At 35.3% G+C, this 13,776-nt stretch overlaps 2 protein-coding genes and 1 non-coding gene across 7 annotated transcripts in view; 1 reads left to right on the forward strand and 2 right to left on the reverse strand.

The window, feature by feature from the left end:
* Positions 1 to 335: 335 nt before the first annotated feature.
* Positions 336 to 1,548, reverse strand: roh (reduction of Rh1). Of its 2 annotated transcripts, none has more exons than XM_053757479.1 (3): positions 1,440 to 1,548; positions 1,070 to 1,248; positions 336 to 489 (listed from the first exon to the last, which is right to left on the reverse strand). In XM_053757479.1, the coding sequence occupies exons 2-3, from the start codon at positions 1,230 to 1,232 to the stop codon at positions 422 to 424; spliced, it is 231 nt and encodes a 76-aa protein (XP_053613454.1). In that variant the 5' UTR covers positions 1,233 to 1,248; positions 1,440 to 1,548; the 3' UTR covers positions 336 to 421. The 2 variants fall into 2 exon arrangements, with proteins under 2 accessions (XP_053613454.1, XP_053613453.1); XM_053757478.2 differs by having other exon boundaries at positions 1,400 to 1,523.
* A 935-nt stretch (positions 1,549 to 2,483) lies between these two features.
* Klp98A (Kinesin-like protein at 98A) overlaps positions 2,484 to 13,776 on the forward strand; it is a 40,735-nt gene continuing 29,442 nt past the window's right edge. For all 4 annotated transcript variants that reach the window (XR_008405481.2, XM_053757391.1, XM_053757392.2 and 1 more), the window contains exons 1-6: positions 2,484 to 2,618; positions 3,874 to 3,943; positions 5,442 to 5,552; positions 10,370 to 10,486; positions 11,504 to 11,598; positions 12,842 to 12,986. Coding sequence is in view for 3 of the 4 variants with exons in the window: in XM_053757391.1 (XP_053613366.1) it covers positions 2,572 to 2,618; positions 3,874 to 3,943; positions 5,442 to 5,552; positions 10,370 to 10,486; positions 11,504 to 11,598; positions 12,842 to 12,986 (585 nt within the window). In the remaining variant the exon portion in view is untranslated. The remainder of the gene's footprint in view (positions 2,619 to 3,873; positions 3,944 to 5,441; positions 5,553 to 10,369; positions 10,487 to 11,503; positions 11,599 to 12,841; positions 12,987 to 13,776) is intronic.
* TRNAD-GUC (transfer RNA aspartic acid (anticodon GUC)) lies at positions 6,879 to 6,950 on the reverse strand. Its single transcript has one exon. It is a non-coding gene; the product is annotated as a tRNA-Asp (tRNA).

Raw genomic sequence — 13,776 nt, forward strand, 5'->3', positions numbered from 1 at the left:
ATTTTTTGTTATAACACCTTAAAATTTACGCCAGAGTGCTTTTGCTATTAAGTTTTTACAGGCGTTATTAGTTGGTTATTTTTTTATTCAACCTTTTTATAAATTCTGTACAACTGGTTGTTATTTTATCGTTTTATAATTACGTTGTAATTCTGTTGTCAATATGTAAATTAAGGTCTTTACAATGCTCTACTGAAATTGTACTTTAGTATAAATTTCAGGATTAATTATCGGAAACATTCCTGATAGCCCTGAAAAAATCTCAGATTTCCAAGATTTATAAGTGAATCAAGTGATTAAAAAAATTTCACATCACCTATTGGAATGAAAACAAGTTTGTAAACTAAAGACATGATTTTAATGTTTTGCTTACAACATAGACATGGTACACAAATTGGGACCAGAACTATAACCTATACACTTAGTGGTGTTCCGCAGCCTCCTTCCTCCGGATCTCTGCCCACTTGCTCACATTCTCGGGGGAGTTAGCTGTAAAGAAAGTACATTATTTGAAATAATTGTCTATGCTAATAATTAGTAAATAGTAATTGTCGATGGACAGATGGACATGGAGTGGGAAAACTATTGTTTCTGTCTTTAATTTCTTTCTGCGCACACATAATCATCAATATTTATAATTTACTGTGACTATAAAAAAATTTAGTTATACGCTTTTAGCTTGACAAAATATTTAGTTTATGTAATTTTCAATTCTACTTGCATTATTTGTATAGTTCTTCAAATATACAAGTAAGTTTGTCATATATCAATTAAAATGTTTTTACCTAACTCATTTTCAATAAATCAATCTGAATTATTCCTCAGACACTTTTGAAAAACTATGCTTTTATTACCAGAGATACACTTTTAATTAATCCTACCAGTTTTTTCTTTTAGGTGCACTTTTCGTTACTGTGAGGCATAAAATTAATGATTCATTTAACCAAAATTTTAACGTCTACATGTTCCTTACTTAGAATATCTGATGACCATGTGAGATGGGGCAGGGCGACTAGTTTTTTCAAAAAGGTTTGTGCTAAATGATTATTATTACGAATTATGATTGTACCGAGTTTATGGATCTTGTAGAAGACTGGGACGGAGAGCGTAATTCCAATCATCCAGTAGCGCCAGATCCACTGGTTCTGAACGTAGTACTTCAGCGGGAACTGCGCGATCTTGGCCGTAAACGTGTACGGGAACTTCATGGGGCGACTCGGCGTCTCCGACATTCTGGCTGATTATTAACTACAAACCAACCAAAAAATATTATGTAATGAACGGTTTTTTGTCATTGAAAGTAAACATAGTTGTACAGTGCTAAGTCAGACTTCTGAGAGTTTATCAAAATTCGGGTGGTTGGACAATTATTTCAGCAAAAAAAATAGTGACAAATTACCAGTAAAATATAACAAATAATTATAAAATTTTCTTCTAACCTCACTTCTGTATAAAATCTTGAGGAGACTTTTGGATTGGGGTCAACTCTGACAGTATGACAGATATAGTGATGTATTCTAGCCTGAATCTTTTGCAAGTTAAATTTCATCTCCACCTACCTTCCGCTTGTCCTACAAAGTTGAAATTTTCTAATTCGCTTCAGTTTGGATAACAATGCATTTTTATGAAAGACATGACTCGATATGATGCACCAAGGATGGCCCCCGACGAGGGTACTTTCAGCGGTTTACTCACGGGGTTTACTGCACGAACATTCAACAAGATCTCTCTGGAGACAATAAAATCTTGTGACAAAAATTTAAATTTTGCAAAAAAAAACTTGTTTAAAACCATTATTATCAACTAGCTTTTGCACACGGCTTCGCATGCGCGAGTTTCCTACGGGCACAGTTATTTTTCCAGGATGAAAGGTATCTTATGTCCTTCTCCATGCATCAAACTACATGTATACAAAATTTCAGATGATAGAGCAGATAAACCCTAAAGAGATAATAAAAAAACTTATTTTCGCATTTATAATATTATGTAGAACTAAGGCCTTCATTCTCATTTTGAGGTTCTCTAAATCAGATTAGCATCAAATAATTATATGCAATATTGCATAGACAAATAGAAGCGAAGTTTGCAGTTTCATATCATATATCGTATACATATATGAAACTAACTCGAAATATAAGATTAATTTGAACGCAAATTCGATTCAAGACTCTGTGAGGTTGTGTCGTTAGTGATTGTGTTGTGAACAACACTATCTTAGTTGCCACATTATGATGTTAGTTTTTCTTATCGCTATTTTTTTATCGGGTTTTTTATCACTTGTAATGTTATATTAATGACAATTTAATTGAATTTGTTTTTATCATTTTTCTAGCATTTAATTTTACTACATACAATTTTGTATAGGTCTATAATTATTACGTGGAGAGGAGAATATTATGTTTGACAAAAGATTTCACACGACAAATTTTTCATATCATGCAACATTTTTAAGAACTGTCAGAAAATCTTTCAAATCGTGAAATGTCATTATATAGCTTTGTGGTGTCGTAGTTGTGTGAATAAATGTAATTTTATTTATAATTAGTTAAATTGACAATATAATGTTCGACAATGGCTTCTGTAAAAGTCGCCGTAAGGGTTCGCCCATTCAATCAGAGGTACGTTAACTTATGGAGCCTCTAACACTTAAATTTCAACAATGTTATTGTATGTTCAATGCAGTCGATCCCAGACAGCGATGTTTAGCTAATTCACGCCCCTATTATCTAAATGATTGGTGGTTCTATGTTGTTTCACGTGCGCAATGCGACGTTATCAAAGGCCTATTATGCAGACAATGGTCCGATGTGAATCTTATTGTATTCCTATAAAAGATTTTGAAAGTACAAAAAAATGTGATGTCACGATGAATGACCATGACTTTCACGGTTCAGTTGTATTTAGAGCACAAACTGTACCTCGGCCGGGTGATTTAGATGAAAGTTGTCGAAAAATGGCAAAAAGTTTGCAACCTACATAAATATCTAAGTTGTTACCAGAGCCCATGTTTGGGCATTTAAAGAATGTATGTTTGTTTACTAATATTATGGTTGGGTTGTCAGTGTTGTTTTTACACTACTTTGTTTACTATTGACTTAAAATTATTGTTACATATCTCCAAGTAGTAGGAACTTGCCTTGTATGAGTCATAATGTTTGTGTACTAACTACAACACCTACCAGTTGCCAAAGAGCAAATTTCGCAATGTACTCAAATCTGATTCATGCAGATACAGTCTCCTTTCAAGGAATCAAAGACGCTTAGTATTCTGTACTTCGTATTTTTTCTTTGTCGCTGGCCTAATGTATGCTCAAATAGCATGGATCTTCAGATATATGGTCAGACACACCAGTAGATTTCTGCCACACATATAACTATAAGTCAAAATATTGACAAGGAACAGATTAAAAAATTATGTCTTTGTTGAACAATAAATAGTGACAGCACCCAACTGGTCATGGAGATCCTCTCCATTGTACGTGGAGGGACATTTATGAGATGGCAAAACATGAGCCATGTTTTTGTATTCAAAATTATTATAGAAATATGCTTGCTTGAATCATTTAAATAAATAAAAATATATAAGGACAAATCACACAGATTGAGTTAGCCCCAAATTAAGTTCGAGACTTGTGTTACAGGATACCAACTCAACAATACTATATTTTATAACAAATACATATGTAGATAAACATCCAAGACCCGGGACAATCAGAAAAAGATCATTTTCCATCATGACCCGACCGGGGATCGAACTCGGTGACCTCACAGTTCAGAGGCGAGCACTTTACCACTGCGCTACCGAGGTCGTCAAAAACAAGCTATTCTGTGAAGCTAACAGTAGGACTATTAATTTTGAACATTCTGTTGCAGGGAGAAAGACATGAGCGCCAAATTGATTGTACAGATGGATGGGAAGAAGACGCGGCTGCTCACTGTCAAAGTAAGTATCTAAAAACCAATACTGTTAATCTGGTTCTTTTCCCCCTCTCTGACATGTATCCTTCTGAAATGCTAATATAGTATAATAGCTTTGAGGATTGTAATTATGATATTTTATAACCATGTGAAGAAGTACTGTTAAATTTCTTTAATAAAAGGAAGAATAATATACATTTATTTTTATAAAAATGTCAGTCCCTGCATTTTGTTCCCTTGAACTAATGTGCTCAGAAGACTAACAAAATTTTGAAAGTATTATTTCTTAATAAACTTTTTGGAATGAAACACACACAACAACTTTCTTGGCACTACTAATGGAGTGGTTTGCCATTGCCTTCTCCATTTCACACACAAGTTAATAATAATTAACCAGTGTTCAGGTTTCCTTACGATGTTTGCCTTCACCGGAAGCACGTGGTGGTCGATGAAAAGTACTATGTATGAGTCAGATTTATATATAAACTCATGTGGCACGAGTAGGATTCGAAACTGGGACCTTTCGATCCACAGGCGGGCGTCTTAACTAACCATTACACCACAATCAGGTTCGATAGCGATAGTAAGTATTTATTTATTAAATTCTACATCTTGTGTTGTCAATTCCAAGATTACAATTTTATGAGGTTTCAACATCTTGTTCATAAAGGTACCCTGATTGGCGAGGCAAGTGAGTTCAGTAGTCTAGACCTTCGGGCATATTCACAACAGTATAAAAATGTCGTAAACCAATCATGTGAACACACGCACGCCTATATTTAACGCAGGCGACGTCATAGTTTCCGCTGCGACTCACGACAATTTAGTCCCGTTTCACATTGTGAGCTATATCTTCGCTACATATTTATCTTAATTCATCGAAATTTTATAATGAGGAGTCTAAATTATTTTGCGTGTAATCTTCAACTCAACCGATTTGCAAAATTCTTTTTGCAGTCTGAAAAGCAGAAAGATATCGCAAATATTTAACTGCGGCGCTAGAGTCATTGGTACAGTTTGCCGTATATCGGTTTACAGGTTAACTAGCTGTTGCCCTCGGCTCTGTCCGCGGCAACAGTAGCCTATGTCACTCACCAGCTCTTTAACTATGTCTAACCAAAAATCACCTCAATCTAATAATACGTTTTGACGTGAATAAAGGGCAAACAAAAACACATTCAAATTTATTATATTACTATGTATTTAACCAGGTAGGTAACAAAATGGCGCAGCCAGCGTAATTGCATATTTAGCAATCCTAGCGCAATGCATATGACGTTACATAAGACAGTTTAGTACGATGTCGTAATCAATTTTAAACCTTATAACCAACATAATACCGATCATATTGCTAGTTTCAGCGGGCAGATGAATCGCGAATTGTGGTATTTGTAATCTGCGTACCAGTGGAAATAAAACCGAAAATAAAAATAAAACGTATAACCTAAGATTTTCTTAAGTTTGCAAACAGCCCCCCCTTTATATAATTCTGGCTACGCCCTTAAAGTGGACTATTGTTACAGAATAGCAAAGAGCAAAATGACGGGACGCGGGAGAAGTACAAAGACTTCACGTTCGACCACTCATATTGGTCCTTCGACAGCGGGGACTCCCACTACGCCTCGCAGGAACAGGTAAGCTTTTTCACAGTATCTCCATCTCTCTCTTATCTGAGAGTTTTCCCGGTTCCTTCTTCCACTGTAGAGCGTCGAAGCCCAGGGTCCACTTTCCTAAGTTTTCTCTACCATTTTACTTTTATGTTCGACTTCCTTAGTTGTCTGGCTACTGTCACACACATTTGACGACCAAAAGCCGTCATTTTGAGTTTGCCTTTCCTGCCAGCGCTAGGCGGAAGTCTCACAGCCTAACATTGGTTCACAACGTAATTTGCAGGAGCAAGAATTCAGTCCCACAGCTTCGCTATCTGAAGAATTTGAGGTATCTGCTTACCTCCATCATTCACAGATATTATTTTTCATGTCATTTTGTTTACTTTTAATGGTAGCAAAAAAAGTTAATTAAATGCCAAATGAAAAAATATGTTAATTGGCGCACAGTCCGGAACACATTTAAAAAAATATATCAATATCGATTTTATAACACCTTGTTTTATCAAAAACAATCGCATTTTTCGTTCTAGAATTGATCGAAAGGTGCATATGCCTTGTCACGGCAATGCAAATCAAACTCGAAAGTGCTCACAGCAACGTTTAATTAGTATGCAAATAATGTCTTTATTCAACGTTAATGGATTCTCTCACAGTCTGCTGGAGTCGTATACGTAATACATAAGGAGGTATTTCCTTCCAATTTATCAGAATAGGTATTATATTCCATCAATTTTACCAAGATCTTGGTTGAGATTGGACGAAATATATCACGAATTCACGAAATCCAATATAATCCTTACATATTATAAAACAAAGCCCACTTCCGCGTCTGTCTATTTTGCTCAAAAACTACTGCACAGATTTCCATGCGGTTTTCACCAATTATAATATATACTTATATTCCCAAGATTCCCAAGGAAGGTTATTGTGTATAATTTCTTATGTTTTTACCAGAGCGAAACGATCCCGTGCGAATTTCGGGAGAAGTATGAATATGTGCTATTTCAGGTTATTTTCTATCCGTTTACCAATTTTCATCGAAATCTGTCCATTCGATTTTTTGTGATTGAGCATCCAACAAATCCTGACGGATTTGTTAGGATAGTCTGATGACTTACTTCAGTAACTATTTAATTTAACAGTGAAACTGTGAGAAAAGTTACTGTCATCTTTAAAAAATAATAAACGAAACTACTAGTGACAAATATTATTGAAAAAATGTTCTCGAAAATAAATGTAAGATTGCAAACATAAAAAATAAAAATAGGATACATATCAAATTTTAATAAAATCTTACATACTACAAGTAAAAGAAAAAAAAAAAAACAAAAAAAAAAGAGAAAAAAAGTTCTCTCCGGCGGGGAATCGAACCCCGGTCTCCCGCGTGACAGGCGGGGATACTGACCACTATACTACCGAAGACTTGCGAGCGTTGACGAAATTACGAATTCCATTACGCGCACTACGTTCTCAATCGCAGGGTGACGTCATACAAGTGTAATGGATTCTTATTACGCGACTACAAAAATTGAAGTGTTATTATAAAAGGGGTTTTTAACTGGATGTTTTGATGAAAATGGTTCGTATTGTAAATGGAATGAAACTGTTGGCTTGCTAATGGATTATTTGCATAAGGTCGGTTAGATAGCGTTGGACGGCCATTGACATTGGTTTCCGTGGAATTTAGTTTATGGTTTGCAGCTCATTTCTAGAATTAGGTACTATTTTTTATGTTTGGCAGTTTGGCTTTTATGTATCTTTGATAAATATTTATAAGGTTATACATAGATATTATCGTAAAAGGTTATAGATATATAAATGCATTGGGACAAATCACACAGATTGAGCTAACTAGCTGACTTGTGTTATGGGATACTAACTCAACGATAATATATTTCATAACAAATACGTTAAACATCCAAGACCCGGGCCAATCAGAAAAAGATCATTTTCCATCATGACCCGACCGGGGATGGAACCCGGGACCTCTCGGTTCAGAGGCAAGCACTTTACCACTGCGCCACCGAGGTCGTCGAGGTATTATCGTAAGAATTTCGAACGTGCAAAAAAAGTATAGTTAATTCAATTCACGCCTTTTTCCGTTACGGTGTAGATAGAACCAAGAATTGAAGCTCGAAGCCAAGTTTGCCTGTATGACTATGACTGTATGAAATAATGTTAGGTTCATATTCATTTATTTGCCAATGAATTGTCCAATGATTGTCTTAAAATTATGACATATTACTTATTACTTAGTCACCGTCTACAGGTATTGCAAATCGTATCGCGAGTGAAAGCAAGTGTCGTGAGTCGCGCCTCATATAGTTATAATATTTAAATATACCATTTGTATTGTTATACAATCGTCATATTAATATGTTTGGGTGATAAGGTTCAAATTAGATTGAGTGGTTTTGGAAAGCAGTAACAAGCGTCTGTTCTCAATGAATTTTATTCGCAACTAAACCTATGTTGTCTATGTCTAGTACATTTTAAATACGAGGCTTATGAGCCGAACATATATCTATACCTTAAGGTATGCCTGTATTTATTTTATATAATAAAGATAATATTGCTATTAATATTTTTCATCAATTGATTATATAGTACTTTTCTTCATAGTCGTATTCCTCATGGCTGAGGGTCGTGGTCATTACGTGGAATGAAACACACACATCAACTTTCTTGGCATTAGTAATGGAGTGGTTTGCCATTGCCTTCTCCATTTCACACACAAGTTAATAATCAACCAGTGTGCATGTTTCCTCACGATGTTTTCCTTCACCGGAAGCAAGTGGTGGTCGATGAAAACTACTATACACGAGTCAGATTGGTATACAAACTCATGTGGCACGAGTAGGATTCGAACCTGGGACCTTTCTATCCACAGGCGGGCGTCGTAACCATTACACCACCACCGCTTCTATCATCTAGTACCTTTTAATTGAATGCTGAATTTCATTTTTTTTCATTTTTAATATCTATGGGTTGCTTGTCTATCTCCTAGAATATTTTTTTTTAATCCAAGAATCTCCAGTGTATATACCTTTTCCTTGATTGACTCTAACAATACTACTGCGTTCTATGGATTATATTTTTAGCTTCGACCACCCACCATGGAAGCACACTAAAAACTTAGATTACTGAAATTTGAACATTATTGTATAACCAGGTGGAAAACTCCGCTTATCGTAGGAAGGTCATGAAAACTGCACAAATACAGAATACTCGCGCGAAGGTCGCCCGTTGTCAGGCTATTATAGAACACAAATGTCTTTTCAAGACATTGTGTGCTTCTATCTACATTTTCCAAAAATGCCTTTTAATATATTACTGAATTTTGCCCGGCGCTTCGTTCCCGTGAGAATTTTGAGATAGCCTATAGAATTGTTGAATAATGTACCTCTTTACAATGGTGAAATAATTTTTGAAATCGATTCGGTAGTTTCGGAGGTTATCCGCCTCAATCATACAAACTCACAAACGCTTACCTCTTTATAATAATAGTATAGGTTACAGATGTTCGTGTGGGCTTGTTGTGTGATATTTTTGTGTGACTATATATTTTCTTTGTGGCGTGTGGTTACGCCCTAGAATAGGACAACACCTACCGACACCTAGTGGCAAGAATTTACATAAACACTAGTGAATTTAAACTGTCAACCAGTGAGCAAGTTTATACACGATGTTTTCCTTCACCAGAAGCAAGTGCTATGAAAACTTTTTATTCTATTGTTTTTTTTATCTTTATTTATTATAATTTTAAAGACAATAAATAACAAACATATAATGCATTAGGCTAAAATCACAGAGGTTTGTTACGTACCAAATACGTGTGGCGCAGTGTTAAAGTTCTTGCCACTGAACCGAGAGGTCCCGGGTTCTATCCCCGGTCGGGTCATGATGGAAAATGATCTTTTTCTGATTGTCTCGGGTCTTGGATGTTTATCTATATATGTATTTGTTATAAAATATAGTATAGTTGAGTTACACAACACAAGTCCCATAACACAAGTCTCGAACTTACTTTGGGGCTAGCTCAATCTGTATGACTTGTCGTAATATATGTATTTATTTATTTTTATTTTAATGCAAGAGTTACATCACAGTATCTAATACAACAATATTACTTAGCTATTTATACCTAATATAATTAACCTGACAAAATATACGCATTTATATGGATAGGGCAGCCATATTCTCTAAGAAATTTTCTTTATATTTTTGTCCAGGTTTTATGTTAGTATACTGGCCACTGATAAAAGAATAAATGACAATGTGTTCTTAGTTTAAATATTTTTTCACGTATTGACAGTTAAGATTGCCGCCGATTGTCTTTAACACGTAAAATTTCGATTTGTTATTTTGGAAGTTCAATATAATTAGTTTCATTACCACTACACGCTAGTTTTAATTTATTATAGACCAACTATTTGAACAATTTTACTTTAGCATTTTTAGTCGTAATGTCGTTCTTAAATTGACGCGGAAACCATTATGCATGAGTCAGTTTGGTATGCAAATTCATATGGCACGAATAGGATTCGAACCTAGGATCTTACGAATTAACCGGTGGACACACAGCCGATTGCGTATGTTAGTCCCATCGGGGCAAATATTATGCACAACTTTTGAACGGCTGAACGGATTTTGATTGATCAAACATATCTAAGAACCACCGCATCAAAATTAGCTATTAAATAAAAAAACCGCATCCAAATCGGCTCACCCGTTAATGAGCTACGGTACCACGTACACAGGAAGACAGACACACTTAGCGGTCAAACTTATAACACCCCTCTTTTTGCGTCGGGGGTTAAGAAGTATATATTTTGTTCCAGGTATTCTCAGACCTCGGTGTGGACGTGATCGACAGCGCTTTTGAAGGATATAATGCTTGCGTTTTCGCGTATGGACAGACTGGCAGCGGCAAGACCTTCACCATGATGGGTTCGCAGGTGAGCTCCTTCTCTCTCTCTCATCTGCGCTATCACGGTTGCCACCTCAGCCATCAAGCATTAGAGCCTAGGGGCATAATCACATGGTCTTCAAATAAAATGTTTATTGCAATTTTATATTAATTTTTAGGGTTCCATACATCACAAGGTAAAAACGGAACCCTTATAGAACCACTTCGTTTTCCGTCTGTCTGTCTGAAAACATCTGCAAATTGGTAATTTATAGTTACATCACAGAAAAAAAGTTATATTTGTAATTTATTCCATACAAAATGAGTGCATTTGCGAATGAATGAACATTACCCTATGTGTTATTCCAGGTTATGTTTTATCCGTGTACCAAATTTCATAACAAATCGTCCAATAGTGTTTATGTGAAAGAGTAACAAACATTCATACTCACATGCATCCATTACAAACTTTCGCATTTATAGTAGTAGGGCTTTGGATTTAGTCATGACAGCCGACAGTGGACATAATGATAACGATAAGATTGGACGAACGTGTAATAAGATGAACTCAACACTATCACAATACAGCTAGCTATCTTATCTAATATGAATGCACTGAAAATATATAATTCAACTGTAAACAGAGAAAAATATAGACAACGTCATATTTTTCATTTCGCTCATACAAGAAAAAAAGAAATCCTTATCGCGTCTGTCTGTATGAACGCGGTAAACTCGAAAACTACTACACGGACGGTTTGTACGGTTTTCATGAATTATCGTGTTATTCTTGAGGAAGGTTTAGTTGTATATTTATTTATTTATAAAATCACTGCACTAACAGTTGCCCAAGGCGTGCAGTGAGCCAACAATATACAATATATATTAATTATTATTATATGACAAATAATATATACACGCACACAAAAATCGTCTCAAATTATCATGGAATATATCCACGCCAGGTAGTTGAGCAATATAGTTTATTATAGTTTTACCTGAGCGAAGCCGGGACGGAACGTAAGTTTAATACAAACAAATTAAATTAAAAATATTAATTCTTTAGGAATACCAAGGCCTAATACCTCGCATTTGTCGCCAACTGTTCTCCCGGGTGGCAGCTGGCAAGGAATCCGGCGCATCATACCGAACTGAAGTTAGGTAATTAAATGTTTAACGGCATGCAACTATTTATTTATTTTTATTTTATATTCTGAGTATTACAGCGAGATATAGGATAAAGTAAACATATATTTAAATATATCCTTCTCCTTTTATCGTATCCACCACCTTCCTGAGCGTCCAGAAAGTGAAGAAAACTGGTGTTTGACGAACTAGTTTTTTTGCCATTGCAATACCATATATAGTATCTATAAAATGGTTAAGATCGGTTGATTGTAACATTTATTCTAAACTAGTAAGGAAAGGATAACAAAAATAACTTCGTTACAAAAATGACAGAAATTTAGAAAATAATTTAATTTTAGAAAATTTAACAAAAAGGAAATAGAAGAATACCATTAAATAGGTGGGTAACAAAATATTAACACATCTCGATTGATAAAAAGGTCTCTAAACAAAAACACCACTTCCTTTAATCCTCCAAATCAGCCAGACATCAAGAAAACTTAGGGAAAGGGAATAGCTTCAAAGTGCGGCCGTAGGATGAAGGGGAATCCGGTGCCGGAGCGTAAATCCCTATGGAAAGAAAGTAATTGCATGCTATTTATTAGCTACACGCTATTTATAATAAAGGGATGGTAAATAGATAAGATAAATATTGCTGCTGGTTGCTGGGTGCAGGTGGTTTGCTTACATATAATATTTATCTATGAGGTTTTTCACGTAGTTAACAAAATAACAACTTCTAATAACAAAGAATAAAAGTAGCTCTTACCCAAAATATTTGGGAATCCTATAAATAATTACAGATCTATCTTAATAGATAAATAGGTGATTAAAATATATTTTAATCTTTAGACATTAGAATATAATCAACTAATATTTCAGTTTGACATACAAGACCATGACAAGACATTATCAAGAACAAAATAATAGACAAACAGAATGAAAGAGTTCCGAAATGTAAATAAAAAAATAAAACGTCAAAACATAAAAGTGTTACATGATAAACACCCAGGGTTGCCGGCCGACAGGAGACAGCACCCTCGTTAAATTTCTTCGCTTTCTGGACAGAATGCATATCATTTAGATAACGACCAAATGAAAAACAGATCGATGTTATTTTTTATATACATCTAATGTCATGACTAACAATTCTTATACATTGATGTAGTATATTTAAATTGTGCGTAAAAATCAGTATATGTACGTATTTATGAGTTTTATATTGAACAACTGCTTTCGTACCGTTTTTAATGTAAATAAATTGTAATGAATTCAGCTACCTGGAGATCTACAACGAGCGGGTCAAGGACCTCTTGTCCGGGGACGCGGGGCACTCGCTGCGGGTGAGGGAGCATCCTAAGCTGGGGCCTTATGTGCAGGATCTGTCCAAGCATTTGGTGTCAGACTACGATGACATACAGGTTAGATAGATATATGTGTTTTTATTTAACGTGTGAAGAACGAATAGAAAAACAAATATTAAAATATTGTGGGTGTTTATCAGAGCGTGGAAAAATGTTTGGTCACCTTGTGCAACACGATAATCTAATTAAAACATAATAGAAGACAAAATAAAAGCGAAAAGAGCAAAAGGAAAGCCAAGAAGGGCTTATATGGACCAAATAAAGGAGACGGCAAGATTGATGTCGTACAGGGAGGTCAAAACAATGGCTGAGGATAGAAAGAGATGGAAGGAACTCCACCGACAAGAACGACGTTCTTAAATGATGATGATCAGAGCGTTGCGACCGCTGCGGTCGCGCTGTCATTAAGATCCGTCAATTTTCTTGACGAAGGAATCGTTTCCAAAGTCAATCGTTCATAAAATTTACATTACCACAGTACAGATTAATCATTTTAAATAAATTAATATATTTGGACAAATCATACAGATTGAGCTAGCCCCAAAGTAAGTTCGAGACTTGTGTTATGGGATACTAACTCAACGATACTATATTTTATAATAAATACATATATAGATAAACATCCAAGACCCGGGCCAATCAGAAAAAGATCATTTTCCATCATGACCCGACCGGGGATCGAACCCGGGACCTCTCGGTTCAGTGACAAGAACCTTACCACTGCGCCACCGAGGTTGTCAAGTATTCTTGTCTTTGTTAAAATTTGAAAAATTGTAATGACATCGCGGCTGCAGCGCATCCGTTACATTCTAGTATTTATTTAAATTGCTTTTGTAACCATTGTATT

Source organism: Plodia interpunctella, chromosome 17 (genome assembly GCF_027563975.2).
Source record: "Plodia interpunctella isolate USDA-ARS_2022_Savannah chromosome 17, ilPloInte3.2, whole genome shotgun sequence".
NCBI classification, from domain to species: Eukaryota; Metazoa; Arthropoda; class Insecta; order Lepidoptera; family Pyralidae; genus Plodia; species Plodia interpunctella.